At 43.6% G+C, this 18,283-nt stretch overlaps 1 protein-coding gene across 4 annotated transcripts in view; it reads right to left on the reverse strand.

The window, feature by feature from the left end:
* The window catches only part of SEPTIN9 (septin 9), a 463,475-nt gene that overhangs the window by 195,353 nt on the left and 249,839 nt on the right, over positions 1-18,283 (reverse strand). For all 4 annotated transcript variants that reach the window (XM_033960622.1, XM_033960623.1, XM_033960625.1 and 1 more), the window contains one exon: positions 7,229-7,885. In XM_033960622.1, the coding sequence (XP_033816513.1) occupies positions 7,229-7,885 (657 nt within the window). The remainder of the gene's footprint in view (positions 1-7,228; positions 7,886-18,283) is intronic.

Consider the following 18,283-nt stretch of genomic DNA (forward strand, 5'->3'; position numbering starts at 1 on the left):
GCTGTTTGTTTTTCAGTTCATGTGGGTAGGGGGGCTTTTGACAGGAGGAAAGGGCGATCTCCCTCCCCTCTTGATCCTGTCTCAGCAACTACAAGGCCCTTATAATTAATCTCCGTAGTGTGGAGGCTGTGCACATTTCAACGCGCACAAAGGAAAAGAAATGCTGAGAAGGATAATTTGAGAGTGCTCAGTACCAAACACAGACTTTTAACCTGTATCTGGCTTCAATACTGAGACTCTCAATGCCTCATATGGATTACGTCCATGTTGTATTCAGAGCTGCTATGTTACATAGTCCTTTGGAGCTATTATCTCTTGTTGAATGGTTACACTTGTATTATGTTTGCCTGACTGACCCCTGAAGCAGGGGGGTATGCCGAAAAACGGCCCGTATCTGGTCCAACAATAAACTATTTGTTTTATGATTATATATGTATGTTGGAACCCACTTAGCGATAGGTGATCTATAAGCTTTCTAAGCAAATAAATAAATTAGAGTTTGACTGCCTGGAACTTGAAGGTCCTTTGTGCTTTGCTTGTCTTGCTCCTTGTGTGGCTTGTACTTTGTCTTCCTCCCAGCTTTTCTACTGGGAAATGCTGATGTCTACATTCCATAGATAAGCACGTATCTGATCGCATTCTGTAAGTTACACCTGTGTCAGCCCTGCTCAGATCCTGCCCCATGTGATCCTGCAAACTATGCACTATTGAAGAAATGTGCATTGCCGTGTTTTTCTCAATAGCAGACTATGGACTTTTCCTCCAGGAAATTGTCCAAACCTCTCTTAAAACAGCTAAGTTAAGCGCTCTTACCACAACCTCTGGCAACGCGTTCCAGAGCTTAACTATTCTCTGAGTGAAAAAAATATTTCCTCGATCTGTAAGCTTTGGAGGAAAGGTGGGAGAGGGAGAGGGGAGATTTGACAGAGATGTTTAAATACCTACATGGCATAAATGTGCAGAAGTCAGGTCTCTTTCTTTTTAAAGGAAGCTCTGGAATGATGTGGCGTAGGATGAAGTTAAGAGGTGATAGGCTCAGGAGTAATCTGAGGAGATAGTTTTTTTACAGAAAGGGTGGTAGATGCGTGGAACAATCTCCCGCAAGAGGTGGTGTAGACAGAGACTGTGTCTGATTTCAAGAAAGCTTGGGATCTGTTAGAGAGAGGAAGAGATAATGGTTACTGCGGATGGGCAGACCGGATGGGCAGACCAGATGGGCCATTTGGCCTTTATCTGCCATCATGTTTCTATGTTTCTATAACCATAAAGCTCTATGACCTCACAATGCAGGTGTAAAGAGAAGTAGCGGAAGAGGAAATGCAAATATTAAGAGCCTTAGCCAGTAGGGAGAGGAGGAGATAGTGGATGCTGCAGATGGGCCATTTGGCCTTTATCTGCCATCAGGTTTCTATGTTTCTATAACCATAAAGCTCTATGACCTCACAATGCAGGGGTAAAGAGCTTTAGCCTATAGGAAGAGGAAATGCAAATATTAAGAGCCTTAGCCAGTAGGGAGAGGAGGAGATAGTGGATGCTGCGGATGGGCCATTTGGCCTTTATCTGCCATCAGGTTTCTATGTTTCTATAACCATAAAGCTCTATGACCTCACAATGCAAGTGTTAAGAGCCTTAGCCTATAGGAAGAGGAGATGCAAATATTAAGAGTCTTAGCCAGTAGGGAGAGGAGGAGATAGTGGATGCTGCGGATGGGCCATTTGGCGTTTATCTGCCATCAGGTTTCTATGTTTCTATAACCATAAAGCTCTATGACCTCACAATGCAGGGGTAAAGAGCTTTAGCCTATAGGAAGAGGAAATGCAAATATTAAGAGCCTTAGCCAGTAGGGAGAGGAGGAGATAGTGGATGCTGCGGATAGGCCATTTGGCCTTTATCTGCCATCAGGTTTCTATGTTTCCTATTGGTTTTAAAAGTGTTTCTTTTGTTGTGCGCTGTGTCCTTCATAGAATGCTAGCTTAATGTTCATTTCATGCCAGCTTTGGGCACAATCACTTCTGCCTGCCATAGGCTGGTATAAATGTTCACATCCAAATCCATGGCAGTAAGGCGTTCAAATATTTTATAACGCCACATCTAATTTCTGTGAATGTCTCTGACCAACCCAAGCTCCTTTGGGGCTGCACACTGTGAAATTTAGATCCGCATGTTATAGAATAGGGTGTAGGGCAGATCCATGTGTCACTTGTAATTATTGTCAATTAAGTGATTGTTAACAGCAATAATTGATTGCTAGCATCTGACTAGGGGATACGCAATGAAATTACAGGGAAATACTTTCAAAACTAATAGGAGGAAATATTTTTTCACTCAAAGAATAGTTAGTTAAGCTCTGGAACTCATTGCCAGAGGATGTGGTAACAGTGGTTGGCGTAGCTGGGTTTAAAAAATGTTTGGCCAAGTTTCTAGTGGAAAAGTCCACAGTCTGCTATTGAGACAGACACGGGGGAAGCTTGAATTCTGCATTTCTCAATAGATGGAAGAGAACGCGTTTGGAAATGTCCCATCTCCCTGAGGATACGCCGAGTAAAAAGTTTGGAATTTGGTGTGGATGTCATTGACATGCATTGGTCAGCAGCATCATGACCTTGCCTGGGAAGATATTTAGTGGCTCTCCTTCAGCTCACTGAATCCAAAGTGGCCCCAACTGAACAATTTGTGACATCCACTGGGCAAGAGGAGTGGCCCAATTAGCAATCGACAGCCATAACTGACTAATTTCCACAGTCATTTCATGAGGCCATCCTCAGTGGCGGTGTCATATGCCACCATGCAGAGGGTCCTCAGTTCAGGCTTTAGCATCCTTGCTTGGCTCCAGAGGCAGCACTCCAGCCTATTGGGGAGGAAGTCATGGTTACTGTTGACGCTTGGGTACCAGATCTAGAGACAGTTTTCAGGAGGGATCCTAGGGTCTAGCTTAGAACCATTGTTGAAATGAGCAGACTAGCAAATATCGTAAGACTATTTAAAAGGGAGTTGTGGAAAAGGCTTATGGCAACAGAATCCCAGCACTGGTTCTGATTGATCTGGAGTTTAAAACATAAACGAAGAGGAACTACTAGACACCCCCCTCCCCCAACAACAAAAAAAGAAGACATTATATGACTCTGATTAGCGCTTCCAGTGTGTCATTTTTAACTGTGAGAATGAAGCTCTGGAAAGCAGGGCTGTGGAGTCGGAGTCGGAGGAAATTTCGGGTACCTGGAGTCGGAGTCAGAAGTACAAAAAACTGAGGAGTCGGAGTCGGAACATTTATCTACCGACTCCATTTTTGAACTTGGCATACCAATCACGAGCGATTCTTTTAGCTATAGCACCCACTATATACACAGCACAAATGTTGTGAGCAGCTTCTGCAGCCTTAGAACCTTGATTAAAAACAAAAAGAAGGTGGTGTCGAAAATGCTCATTTCTCTCAACTTAACATTCCATTTTAACGATCTGAAAATTAACCAGTGCTGTGGAGTCGGAGTCGGAGGAAATTTCAGGTATCTGGAGTCGGAGTCTGAAGTACAAAAAACTGAGGAGTCGGAGTCGGAACATTTATCTACCGACTCCACAGCCCTGCTGGAAAGGCACGGTGCATATTTTTTTGAAGACATGAATTATGTACCAAAGGACACAGGGCCTCTGATCCTACCTTTCCTGCTCGTTCTGTCTCGTTCCCCACGTCTGTTATACATTATCATACGTTCCACATGTCTTTCTCTACTGCGTGCCACATTACAACGATCACTGGTGTACGAGGATCTATAAGCGCACAGTTCCTTACTCACTTAATCATAACATAAAATGTAGCATTGTTTCCTTAAATCCTTTGCCTTATGAGAAGTTAACAAAAGCTGTAAGTAGCACATGCCTGAAATCCCCATCCTAACAAGATAAACTTGTGAATGGTGTAACACAAGAACTGGGCTCTCTGCCAAAACTAGGAACTGTCACAGGTGGCCAATAAAAGAGGGAACGATGGCAAATCTCCTTCCCCCTTTCTCTATCCAGGATGGAGGCGCCGCCGTAAATAGGACTCCTGAGGAAGGAGATTGTGCATCGGGAGTGAGTGGGGAGGGGGAGGTGTTTTCCTCTCCAGTTCCTGTAAATGGGAAGTCATGTTGCAGGCCAGCCAGATTTTTCACGCCTATGATCCACTCCTTACTTATTGTAGGAAGGGAGGGATCCTGTTTCCAACAGAGACCTCAGCCTCTCTCCAGCGCCGAATACGGTTCATGAACTCTCCGGTGGAACAGCCAGCAGTAAAACACAAGGTGCACAAGAGCAAAGGGGACCCCAGGAGGCCTCGGGGCCTATTACACATGGGCTTCACCTACTTGTTGCATCAGATTCGCTTCAGCATTTACTGCAATTGATGCTTAACATCTTTGTAGTGAAAAAGAGAACCTACAGAATCGGCAGCAGGACGCGCTTCCTTGACTTGTGTACTATCTGCCTTAAATATCTTGCTTATTGACCCTCTAAAACAGTGGTCCTGGAGGACCACCAGCCAATCAGGTTTTCCTGGTAGCCCTAATGAATATGCATGGGGGCAGATCTGCACGCCTATCATATGCAAAGCTCTCTCATGCATATCTGTTAAGGGCTATCCCAAAAACCAAACTGGCTGTCCTCAGGACAGGGTTGGGAACCACTGCTCTAAAATGTCTCAGAGCCTAACGCTGAAGCCTAGATGATGTCTGCAGAAAAGGACCACTTAATCCACCCACCCAATCTGCTCATTGGTGCCCCCTTCCCTTCCCCCATACCCGTTGAAGCTCCCCCCCAGCGCGAGCAGCATCTGCAACTTGCCGTCTGCGCCAGCTCTCCCTCCGACGTAAGTTCCCAGTCGCAGGAGCTGGAAGGGACGTCAGAGGGAAGCGCCGAGGCTGGCGCGAGCAGATCGTTGGAGCCGCTGCTCGCACTGACGAAGAGCAAGAGGTACAGTGGGGGGGGGGGGGGGAGTGTGTGGAGTGAAGGCACGTACGCGAGGCAGAGGGGAAGAGAGGTGTTGGCGCCCCCATTAAGACGGCAACCAGGTTGGTCTGCCCCCTCCCCCCCTTACTACACTACTGGCCCATGCTCTGCCCACGTGTACCTCCTATGTAGCATTTACTGGCCATCTTATAGAAAGTGTGTAGTTCTTATGCTCAAAGTGCAAGAGAGGCAGAAGCGCCAAAATTGTGACCCATCCATTGCCTCCCCTGTTCGACCATGAGGGAGTGGGTGAGGGTAGGAGCGTTAGGGGGGCCATGTGCCATGCTATATTTCTGGCTCAGGACAGTCCTATCATTTGTATATGGAGCTCAAGTTGATTTACATGTCATTTGTAAACTGCATAGTTAATATGCGGTATATAAATTTTTAAATAAATGTAGCCGCACCTGACCAGTTATAGAATTGCTCATCCAATGTCACCAAATGAACTGACTCTCCCTTGCCCTGCATGTGCCGTTATCTACCACGAAAAGTATACTTATCCTCTAATATAGCTTAATGCTTTACAAACCTCTAGCAGCGAATACGTTGAAACCGTCTCATAATTACAGGCTATTGCAAAAAGCTATGACAAGAGTACTCAGGAATTATGCACATTCAACTGACTGATGAATTTTAGCCCCAATGAACATATTGAGATGCAATTAATGCACTGATACGTCTCTTATAAATAGTTTTCTGTTGTCCATACAGAGCAGATTAAAGACGCCTTGGAAATTGAGCATAAGAACAGCCATACTGGGTCAGACCAATAGTCCATCTAGCCTAGTATCTTGTCTTCAAGGTGGCCAATCCAGGTCACAAGTACCTAGCAAAAACTCAAAAAGCAGTAACTACTGATCCCCCTGTTTCCATGCATCAACATCATGTCCTGCTTTTGCTATATCAGTTATGTAAACAGTGTCTATCCTCACCTTTCACCCATCATCCAATCCTGTATGGGTCCCTTTCCCCATGAGTACCCCATCTGCCCCTTCCCATCACTTAACCCTGGAGAAAAGATGGCTCAGGGGTGATATGATAAGAGGTCTATAAAATAATGATTGGAGTGGAAAAAGTAGATGTGAATCGCTTGCTCACGCTCTCCAAAAATACTAGAACTAGGGGACATGCAACGAAGCTACTAAGTAGTAGATTTAAAACAGACCAAAGGAAAAAAATATTTCTTCACACAACGTGTAATTAAACTCTGGAATCCATTGCTGGAGAATGTGGTGAAAACAGTTAGCTTAGCGGGGTTTAAAAAAGGTTTGGATAATTTCCTAAAAGAGAAGTCCATAGGTCATTATTGAGATGGCTTAGGGAAATCCACTGCTTATTCCTAGGATAAGCAGCATAAAAATTTGTTTTACTACTTGGGATCTAGCTAGGTACTTGAGACCTGGGTTGGCCACTGTTGGAAACAGGATATTGGGCTTGATGGACCTTCAGTCTGTCCCAGTATAGAAACATAGAAATAGACGGCAGATAAGGGCCCACGGCCCATCTAGTCTGCCCACCTTAATGTCCCTCCCCTACCTTTGCCCTGTGAATAGATCCCATGTGCCGATCCCATTTGGCCTTAAAATCAGGCACGCTGCTGGCCTCAATATGGCCTCAGTATGGCAATTCTTATGTTCTTAACCTATTACTGTTTCCTTATCTTGCCACATTCTGTTTTTATTAACATCAATATGATTTCTCCTATTTCCCTTTTGTTTTTAACCTTAATTGTACTCTCTCCTTTTAAAATTGTATTTATCCCCTCTTTCCTGTTGTTTTCATGTAAGTAAAGTTGTATCTTAAGTCCATTGATTGTTCCCCATTTTTAATTTTTATTGTCAAACGCTTAGTATTTATGATTAGCGTTTTATCAAATTTTAATAAACTTGAAATCTATCTTATAATCTATCTTATAATCTGTCGTCATAGTAATCAACATTTCAACTCATAGGAACACAAGCCATGCTCAACATTTTGAACTCCTAGTATTTTCTCTCATATCTTTTCCTCCTTCTGTCTCGTGTATATTTCCATGCCCCATTCCCTCCCCCAGTTTCCTGCTTCTCCTCTTTATTTCCGTGCCTGGGACTCCTGTTCTGTTTTTACCATTCATTCTTTTCTACCAGTCTTTTTCTCTTCTTGCATTTCTCCAAAGACTTTAATGACATTACCATATTGCTAGAAGTTCTGTCATCTCACCAAATGATGCAAACACATGCAAAGAGTTTCATGGTGCTTTACTTACCATCTTGACTCTTCACTGGGATTTCTGCAAATATATGCTGTGGTTTCGGTTCCGGTGATAGATGCTGATTAGTAGGAGAGGGAATGGAATTTTCCTCCTGCCTGACTGGTGGGACCGGGGCCTCTGGAGCCTTCGCTGCTTGGATGTCTGCCCTTTTGGGAATGACTTCAGGAAAAGGAGCATTAACAGGTTCGGCTCTTCGCTGAGGCAACTCTGGAATCTTGGAAGTGAGATTCTCTCCTCTCCGGAGAGGTGAATCCTGTGGTTTCCCTATTGTGATCTCAGTCCTCCTTGGGATCGGTTCAGGGGGTTTATGGCCTGTCACCTCTGCCCTTTTTAGGCCAAATCTGGTAAGCCCCGAACTTGAGTTCTCCACTTGTTTGGATGAGATATCGATGGAAATTTCTGTCCTCCTAGATATTGGCTCGGCAACCTTGTGCCCAGCGAGTTCTATCCTCCTTACAGATGACTTTGGTGACCTCTGACCTGGAGTGTCTGCATGTTTGGAAAGTGCCTCTGAGTTCCTTGCCCCCAAATCATGGAATTTCTGTGTGGAGCTTGACACTGTGGATCTGAGCAGTGGGTTTGGTGTTCGCCTGGGTGGAGCAGAATTTGATGACTGGTCTACCTCCTCAACCTCAAAAGACCTTTTCAATGCTAAAACATGAACAGAAAAACAAATATTAGTTATGGAACATCCACTTTTTTGATCAGCATTCTAAAGCTTTACAAAGCTGCTTTGGCTTATCACAAGGTTCATCTCATGGAGGTTTTATTAATTATTGCCAACGTGATTAACCACTGAACACAACCCAATTGCTATCAATGGAAAATTAATTAGAACATAAGAGTAGCATAACTGGGTCAGACCAATGGTCCATCAAGCCCAGTAGCCCGTTCTCACAGTAGCCAATCCAGGTCACTAGTACCTGGCCAAAACCCAAAGAGTAGCAACATTCTATGCTACCGATCCAGGATAATCCCATAGGCATTAAATCAGTAGGCCACTGGGGCCATGGTATGACCAATATTTTGTGTAACATAGCATCAGCAACAAGAGGATTTGGAGTGGAGCCAAAGATTGGAGTTGTTGGGTTTTTTTGCCCCTCCAACCAAAAAAAGATGTTCTGCTGCCCTTGGGTAATCCCAGCAAAGTTCTCATAGGTCAGGTGACCACCATTACTAGCGGTATTAGTTGGTGTTCTTAGCAGAAAGATTAAAGACTAAGGGGGTAAGTTATCAATCTGCATTAGGGCCTTAAGGCGCATTATTTGCTCTTTAATGTGACTTAACACAGCTTGTGTTGCCCTAATGTGATAATAGTTAAATCACCCTAGTCTACATAATGAGATGTAAAACATGCAAATGCATGTAAATCAGCTCATTACTATGCAAATCCCATAACAAGAAAGGAAGTTAACACTGAGTACATACCACAAGTTGTATTATGGCCATAAAATGATGATAAAACTAATAGTGCTCCCCCACAAGACCACCCTCCTAAGTTCAGAAGCTCTCCCTTACCCCCAAACCCACTTGGCTCCCCCACACCTGTACCTTCAAATATCTGTGGTGGTCTAGGGGTCAGGCAGAGTAGTCCTCAGTTGTCCCTGCCCTGCTGGTATCGAAATCCAAAATAGTGCCAATGACCCCTAGCAGTAGTCTCAAAGTATTACCACTAGGTGTCATCTTCCATATAAGGGTTTCTTTTGCAAAAACATGGAAAAATGACTCCCAATAGTATTAACGCAAGACTACTGCTATGAATTGCCAGCACCATTTTGGATCCTGGCAGTAGGGTAGGAGTAACTCAAAACTGTTCCTGCTATTAAAGTTTGAAGACTTGGCTCCTTCTGCTCCTTAGTTTCTGGATTTTGTTAGTGCAAAGGTGTTTGTTTCCTGTACTTTCTTCATGCTCCTATAGCCCATCATGGATATTTGGAAGTGTAAGTGAAGAGAAATCATGGAGGATGCAAGGGTGGACGGACTTTCTGAACTTGGTAGGACTTTTTATGAGGGGGGCACATGAAGGGGAGGGGATTATTGGGAAACTCTTGACAGAGGACCCATTCAGGGAACTATTTCTACGAGGGGCTGCTGAAAAGTTCTCGGCCCAACCAAGAAGAGAATGATGTGGAGCCATGAAACTTACAAGTTATTTCAAACTTTTCTTGACACTTTTCGTTTCAGTGAGACAAATGCATCTAGTAAACGAAAAGTGTCAAGAAAAGTTTGAAATAACTTGTAAGTTTCATGGCTCCACATCATTCTCTTCTTGGTTGGGCCGAGAACTTTTCAGCAGCCCCTCATATAGGTGCTGCCCTTTTAAGAGATGGCCCTGATGCCATCAGGCCATAGCTTGGCAGCCCAATGGTCCCAGGTTGATGAACTAATGCTGCTTGTGAGGTGGTTCAAAAGCAGCATTTGTCATTTGCCACAGGAATCAGCAAGCTGGGTACAGTGATACTGCAGGCTGGCGACTTCTGTGATAAATCAAGATGTGGTAAAAGTTCCTTTTTAACTGCATCATGATAACTCCTCCCCCGAATAGTGTGACCTATTATATTCCCTTATGCCAAGAGCTGATCTCTATAAAAAAGGTGAAGGCAAGTTTGCAGAACGGTCTTAGGAAGCATGCATTCCTATCGCTCACGTCCTATCTATTCTGTGGCTAAATGTAGCATATTAGTTTTCAAGACTCTCTCGCCTTGCCACCAAATACATTGAAAAAAATAGTTTTTTAACTATGGCAAGGAAGTGTGCTTTAGTGCATCAGGATCTGGCTTGCAGTTGTAATACGAATCACCATGTTGTTAAGCTGCTTTGTGATCAATAGACGACTCAGAAGTTTGCATCTCATGGAAAATCAGTCAGTGGCAGTAACATGATTTTAACTTCTCTTTCCAATTTGCAGTTTTTTGTGCCACTGTCTGATTATGCATGAAATGAGCCTCTGTCGGTTATGAAGAGGAGGTACCAGGTAACTAACCTGGGATGTCAGCCAAAGAGAATCCTCTACGATGTTTAAACTGCATTAATGTATATTAATGTATAAGATCAAATCAAATTTTAGCACTAAATCTCTATAGAGCAGGGGTAGGGAACTCCGGTCCTCGAGAGCCTTATTCCAGTCGGGTTTTCAGGATTTCCCCAATGAATATGCATGAAATCTATTTTCATGCTCTGCTTGCAATGCATATTCATTGGGGAAATCCTGAAAACCCGACTGGAATACGGCTCTCGAGGACCGGAGTTCCCTACCCCTGCTATAGAGCATTCAGTTCATAAAATATTACAAAGCTAGATCCAATCTCAGAATCAAGCTCCCTAGAATGCTATATTGATCCTCAGATGCACCACTCCACGTTCAAACTTTATCATTACGTTTAGCTTGATGTGCAGAATCTTCCCTGGGTCCCTAATTTTATCAACGCCATCCGTATTGACCACTAGTTTTTTACCAAATTAAAAAAAAGCGTTTCATCGCGAAACATGTCAGCAAAAGAAGTCCCTACAATGAGCACAAATTAAAGCTAAGTCTACTTTACAATGATTTCTTAAAACTTGAATACTTTTTGAACAATCAAATGATATGTAATTTAACTTAAAAAAAAAGATATTTAAAAAAAACCCCAACTGATTACTATATAAAATTGATCCAGGAAAGATTCTGCACATCAAGCTAAACGTAATGATAAAGTTTGAACGTGGAGTGGTGCATCTGAGGATCAATATAGCATTCTAGGGAGCTTGATTCTGAGTTTGGATCTAGCTTTGTAATATTTTATTAATGTATAAGGCCTTCACTAAAAAGGAAAAGGCGAGCATGAGCCAGTAGTTTCTGTTTTGCAGGGGATAGCATGGACACCTTCAGTGACTGAGTTTTCTTCCGTTGAGTGCATTTACCTTGGTGGTGGTGGTGGTGGAGGAGAGATACTTGCGTGCTACAACCAAGGCGACTTTCGTCTACCTACAACACAGTGGTCAGAACTCAAAAGACCTTGTGTACTTTGCTGAGTTAAAAGTAGGAACACATGTGCAAAGACAGTAAACCAGACAGTAACTAACCGGCTCGGAAAAAAAAAAAAAAAAGGAAAATGAATAGGGCCTGAAGTTCAGCAGTGGAGGTCAGAAGATAAAATGATGGCGGCAGCACTTTATCTGTATATTTAGCAATTCTATACATTCAGGCAGCGCTATGGAATATACATTTATGTGGTGACTTGTGTGGCTGCTTCAACAAATAAGGTAAGCCTCAATTATGCGCTGAAGTTATGTGAAGAATGGCCGAGTTTCATCTGTACAACTTTTCAGTCACTTTCAGGCCCAATCCTAACTCCAACTCCCAAGTGAACACGTAGCTCTATAAACCACAGCAGTGAGTCATAGGGATAAAAATATGCTTATAAGTTGCCCAATTTTCTTAACAGATGTATAGCGTTGGCATCGGTGCGGATTGCATAACTCATTTGAAATATTCTGCCCATAGTAGAAATGATGCTAGTCGGCTCTTTTTATTTCCTCCTAGTGATTGTTCCTTGAACCTGAAGCTTACCCTTCTGGGGCAGACAGTCAAAAAACCGAGGACTTGTGACTGCAAGTTAGTTCAAATCTTAACGTGTCAGTTTAAACACTATAATAATAATAATAATAATAACTTTATTTTTATATACCGCCAGCTATCTTGCGACTTCTAGGCGGTTTACAATAAAGAATCTGTGAATACAATGAAAGAAAATGTAAATACAATAAAGAGAAACTTTACGTACAATGAATTAAAGAGTATAGCAGTGTATATCTCAATACAATAAAGGGAAACTTTACATACATTGGATTAAAGAGTATAGCGGTATACATCTCGTGCAATGGATTAAAGAGTATGGTAGTATACATTTGATAATATTAATAATGTTAGCAACAGTTTGTGTGTTGCAAGGCTAGGAAGTGCCCAGCTATTTGCACAGAAGTAGAAATGTTCCATAAATTGAATAGAGTGTTCATAGTTAGTGGTTAGGGGTTGGGGTTAACAGTTTGCAAGATCAGGTATGTGATGATGTTACGGGGGGGGTTGATGTTCCGGTTCGTTGCCTAGGTATTTCAAGAATAGGTAGGTTTTTAGGTGTTTCCTGAATTCTTCATAGTTGTTTGTTTGTGCAATTAGTTTTTCTAGGTCTTTACCCCATATGGCTGCTTGATATGATAGCAGTTGTTGATGGTGTCTCTTATATTTGCACCCTCTAGCCGGTGGGGAGACAAATTTCATGTGTGTTTTTCTTTCGTGTCTGTTGGTTGGGAATGAGAAGAGATCTGTAATGTATTTTGGGGCTAGACCACTAGAGCTGGGCAGCCGGAAAATTTTCTTTGCATTTTTTTTTCCTCTTTTTTGTTTCTATACAAATGTCATTAATAATGTACACTACTTGAATACAGGGGGGGGGAGGGGAGGATTTCTATACATAATGCTGCATGCGTGATGTCATCACATCAACGTCCGTGCATGCATGAAGGCCTTCCAACGGGCCTGGAGGTGCCAGTGGGGAGGTGCCAGCAGGGAAGAGGGCCGGAGAGAAAAAGAGGCGCTGGCACTGGTGGATTGCCTACAGGACATGCCTCTTGCCACACTTATTCAACAGGAATTATTTATATGGACCATGAAATTATGCAGCGGAGGAGTAGCCAAATGGTTAAAGTAGCAAGCTTTTTTGAAAACCAGGCAAGCCCAGTTCCAATCCCACTGCAGCTCCTCGTGATCTGGGGCAAGTCACTTAACCCTCCACTGCCCCAGGGAGAGAAAAATATCTACTGTACCTGAATGTATACAGCTTTAATGGCTTGTAAGAACTGCCGTACTAGGACAGACAGAAGGTCCATCAAGCCCAGCATCCTATGTCCAACAGTGGCCAACCCAGGTCCCAAGTACCTGGCAGAAACCCAAAGAGTAGCAACATTCCAGAGCTCAGATGGTGATGTCATAAAGCCTCATTCCACCAATGCCTCATCAGTGATGTCACAATGACTCGATTGTCTTATACTTGGCTCACATAAGAATACAAGTGTTGCCATACTGGGACAGATCAAAGGTCCATCAAGCCCAGTATCCTATTTCCAACAGTGGCCAACCCAGGTCCCAAGTACCTGGCAGAAACCCAAAGAGTAGCAACATTCCAGAGCTCAGATGGTGATGTCATAAAGCCTCATTCCACCAATGCCTCATCAGTGATGTCACAATGGCTCGACTGTCTTATACTTGGCTCACATAAGAATACAAGTGTTGCCATACTGGGACAGATCAAAGGTCCATCAAGCCCAGTATCCTATTTCCAACAGTGGCCAACCCAGGTCCCAAGTACCTGGCAGAAACCCAAAGAGTAGCAACATTCCAGAGCTCAGATGGTGATGTCATAAAGCCTCATTCCACCAATGCCTCATCAGTGATGTCACAATGGCTCGACTGTCTTATACTTGGCTCACATAAGAATACAAGTGTTGCCATACTGGGACAGATCAAAGGTCCATCAAGCCTAGTATCCTGTTTCCAACAGTGGCCAATCCAGCTCCCAAGTTACATAGCTAGATCCCAAGTAATAAAACAGATTTTATGCTGCTTATCCTAGGAATAAGCAGTGGATTTCCCCAAGCCATCTCAATAATATTGTATGGACTTCTCTTTTAGGAAAACCCCACTAAACTAGCTAATTTCATTACATTCTCCTGCAACAAATTCCAGAGTTTAATTACACATTGTGAGAAGAAATATTTTTCCAGTTTGTTTTAAGTCTACTATTTAGTAGCTTCATCACACGTCCCCTAGTTCCAGTATTTTTGGAAAGAGTGAACAAGCGATTCACATCTACCCTTTCCACTCCACTCTGTATTTTATAGACCTCTGTCATATCGGTGTCAGGTCAAAAGCGCACCGGGACAAAGGCGCGCGCAGATAATTGAGCGCAGCGCGGAAGCGCACGCCACAGAAAATTACTTTTTTTACGGCTCCAAAGGGGGGGCGTGGGGGGGAACCCCCCCACTTTACTTAATAGAGATCGCGCCGCGTTGTGGGGGCATTGTGGGGGGTGTGGGGGGTTGTAACCCCCCACATTTTACTGAAAACTTTACTTTTTCCCTGTTTTTAGGGAAAAAGTTAAGTTTACAGTAAAATGTGGAGGTTTACAACCCCCTAACCCCCCACAACGCCGGCGCGATCTCTATTAAGTAAACTGGGGGGGCTCCCCAACAAAACCCCCCGTCGGAGCCCCTAAAAACTGTAATTTTCTTTGGTGCGCGCCTCCGTCTTGCGCTCAATTGTCGGCGCGCGCCTTTGTCTTTCACGGGGTTGTCTATGAACCGTCATATCACCCTGAGCCATCTCTTCTCCAAGTTGAAGAGCCCTAGCCGCTTTAGCCTTTCCTCATAGGGAAGTTGTCCCATCCATTTTACCAGTTTTGTCAGCCTTCTCTATACCTTTTCTAATTGCGCCATATCTTTTTTGAGATATGGTGACCAGAACTGCACATAGTATTCAAAGTGCGCCCGTACCATAGAACGATACAAGGGCATTAGAACATTTTCATCTTTGTTTTCCATTCCTTTCCTGATAATTCCTAACATTCCATTTGCTTTCTTAGCAGCCGCCACACATTGTGCTGAGGGTTTCAACGTATCCTCAACACGACACCTAGATCCTTTCCTGGGCGGTGACTCCTAACACAGACCCTAGCACCACAAAGCTGTAGTTCAGGTTCCTCTTTCCCACAGGCATCACTTTGCACTTGCTCACATTAAACGTCACATGTATATATGAAGTTAAATACAACGAAGCCCTGAAAAATTGGGAAATAACCACTGACATTACATTAACTTTCGAGATACTGATCTGAGCAATTTTTTAAGTCAGTTGTAATTTTTCCTTGCTGCGCAACCTTGAAACTGAAGGTTTACTAACCCCCATGGCACAAAGTCTTCTATGTGACCTCAGCTCCAGAAGGACACAGAAATGCAACAGCCTGGACAGCCTGTCTTCATAATAGCCCCAAATCCTGGGATGATTAAAGCCAAAGCAATGCATTTAATCCCACATGTACTTTTACAGTAACAGAGATGTGAATGACAACATGCCTTGAATGGAGAGCCAAAGCGGTTTTGAGGGGAGGATGGTTTTCCTCGCACTGAGTCACATCAGGAATGAACTTAGAGAAAGCTCTGCGTTTGCCTGGATCAGCAGCGCTGATAAGAATAGGGTAGCTCTCAGCTACATCTATCTGCCTGTAAAAATATACATCCCAGGGAATAAGAACTCAGACGTGAAATTGCTCACCTGCTGTTAGTGATCTGTAATCTGTCGCTAAAATCGTCTGTATTACCTGAATATCACGCATACTGTCAGATGGTTGACCTGGATTGGCCACTATGAGGACAGGCGGTTCATAGACAACCCCGCGAAAGACAAAGGCGCGCGCCGACAACTGAGCGCAAGACGGAGGCGCGCGCCGAAGAAAATTACAGTTTTTAGGGGCTCCGAGGGGGGTTTTGTTGGGGAGCCCCCCCCCAGTTTACTTAATAGAGATCGCGCCGGCATTGTGGGGGGTTTAGGGGGTTGTAACCCTCCACATTTTACTGTAAACTTAACTTTTCCCTAAAAACAGGGAAAAAGTGAAGTTTTCAGTAAAAATGTGGGGGGTTACAACCCCCCACAATGCCTCCACAACGCGGCGCAATCTCTATTAAGTAAAGTGGGGGGATTCCCCCCCTGTCGGAGCCGTAGAAACAGTAATTTTGTGCGGTGCGCGCCTCCACGCTGCGCTCAATTGTCTGGGCGCGCCTTTGTCCCGGCGCGCTTTTGACCTGACACCAGGACAGGCTACTGGGCTAGATGAACCATTGGTCTGACCCAGTAAGGCTAGTCTTATGTTCTTAGGGATTTGAACAGAGAGTGGACCTGAATTCATGCTGGCAACACTCAACACTTGAATTCTGTGAAAGGTTGGTTGAACCTCCTTTCTGGAGCACAAAGCCCCTAAACACAAAACCACAACCCAGCAGGCTTCCCGGCAACTTTCCTCTATGGTTCACAGTTTTCATGGAGAATGCTGTGCGACTGTACTTTAACTCAGGAGTATGGAGATGTAATAACAGATTTTTTAATGATTTTCTTTTGTGCGTGTGTCTGCGCTCTGGCTTGGATCACTGTTGGCTCTCCGCTGATCAGCAGCAGAGCACTGTGTAAGAGACTGGACTTCAGTCAAACTCAGGCTTGGCTTTCCTTAGGAAACGAGGGAAGGAGGGGTGAAGGGAAAGGCAGATGTTTATGGAGGAGCCTCTGTGAGCATTGATTATGAGATTTCTCTCACTCCACCTGTGTTTTGTTGGGAGACACGTCACTCTAGCCTGCACCCATATATCTCCAACGTATAATACGTTCCTTCTTAACAGCTGCAAGAATAATTTTGCCAAGATACTGGAAGAAACCTACTTTTCCATCCGCAAGAATGGTTTAAAAAAAGTTTGGGGCCTAGCCCATATGGAGAAACTTACGAGTTGAGAGGGTGGCTGGATAAAATTTGGTCTGTATGTTCTCCTTCCTTTTCTTATTTAATTAAATTAATTAATTAATGTATTTGTTTATTTACAGATTTTTTTTTTTAATTCTTTATTCAGTTTTAACTCTTGCAACAAGTGTACAATATTCAATCAGATAATTCATACAAATCACTTGACATTCTAACAATTATTGTCAAATGCATATAAAAAATACCCTTCCCCCACCTATCCCATTCATCAGGAATAAACCCATTAAATCACATAACATACCTCCCCATCCCCACATTAAATATAGTCCTATGTAATAAAAAGGTGTCCAAGGTGTCTAATCATTAGAATATGCAATCAATGGCCCACAAATCTTTTTGAAACTATTATAATTTCTTTGCTGTATAGCAAGCACTCTCTCCATTTTATAAACATGACAAACTGAATTCCACCAAAAGGTATAATTAAGTTTAGTATAGTCCTTCCAATTTCCAGTAATATGTTGAATGGCAACCCCCATCAGTATTAACAAAAGTTTACAGATTTTTTATATGCTTTAGAAGTTTGCCATTGAAAAATATAGATCACTATGGGAAGGAAGGAGGAGAAAAGAAAGAGAGAGTGAAGTGAGAAATACCAGGCTAAGAGATGGGTTCATAGACAGTAACGCGGAAGACAAAGGCGCGCGCCGACAACTGAGCGCAAGACGGAGGCGCGAACCGAAGAAAAAGACTATTTTTAGGGGCTGCGACGGGGTGTTTTGTTGGGGAGCCCCGCCACTTTACTTAATACAGATCACGGCGGTGTTGTGGGGGGTTTGGGGGGTTGTAACCCCCCACATTTTAGGGAAAAAGTTAAGTTTTCAGTAAAATGTGGGGGGTTACAACCCCCCAAACCCCCCACAATGCCCCCACAACGCGGCGCGATATGTATAAAGTAAAGTGGGGGGGTTCCCCCCCACACCCCCCATCGTAGCCCCTAAAAACTGTCTTTTGATTCGGCACGCGCCTCCGTGCTGCACTCAGTTGTCTGCTCGCGCCTTTGTCCCGGCGCGCTTTTGACCTGACACCAAGAGATGGAGCTAAAAGACTATTGAAATAGATGGGACTTGTGAAGGGATTTAAATTTCTAATGTTACATCCTTCCCAGTTCTATTGAGGGATACGTCATCCCCTCCCCTCACTAAGGTGCCCTTTTTAAAAACTGTGGTTAAAAGAGGCCTTAGTGTATCCTTATGCAAGTTCTTCCCATATGTTAAGGCCATTTTTACTGCAGTGGTTGAATTTGAGATTTTTCTATTAATGTCCACAAGTTTCTATCTCTTTAGCATGTGGCCATTAGAGCGTGAGCTCCCTGCTGCCAAGGCAAAAGTGATTCGTAATTAGCGTGTAGCAATGCCGATATGCTAACTGCTCCAGACACCCCCCCTTCATATAAAAAAGGCCCCACCTCCCATCACGGCTGTTTCATCACTGGACATTTCAGCATAGCTGTGATGAACTGTCCCATTATAGGGAGGCTGGACCTCAGGAG

Source organism: Geotrypetes seraphini, chromosome 10, assembly GCF_902459505.1.
Source record: "Geotrypetes seraphini chromosome 10, aGeoSer1.1, whole genome shotgun sequence".
Classification (NCBI taxonomy): Eukaryota; Metazoa; Chordata; class Amphibia; order Gymnophiona; family Dermophiidae; genus Geotrypetes; species Geotrypetes seraphini.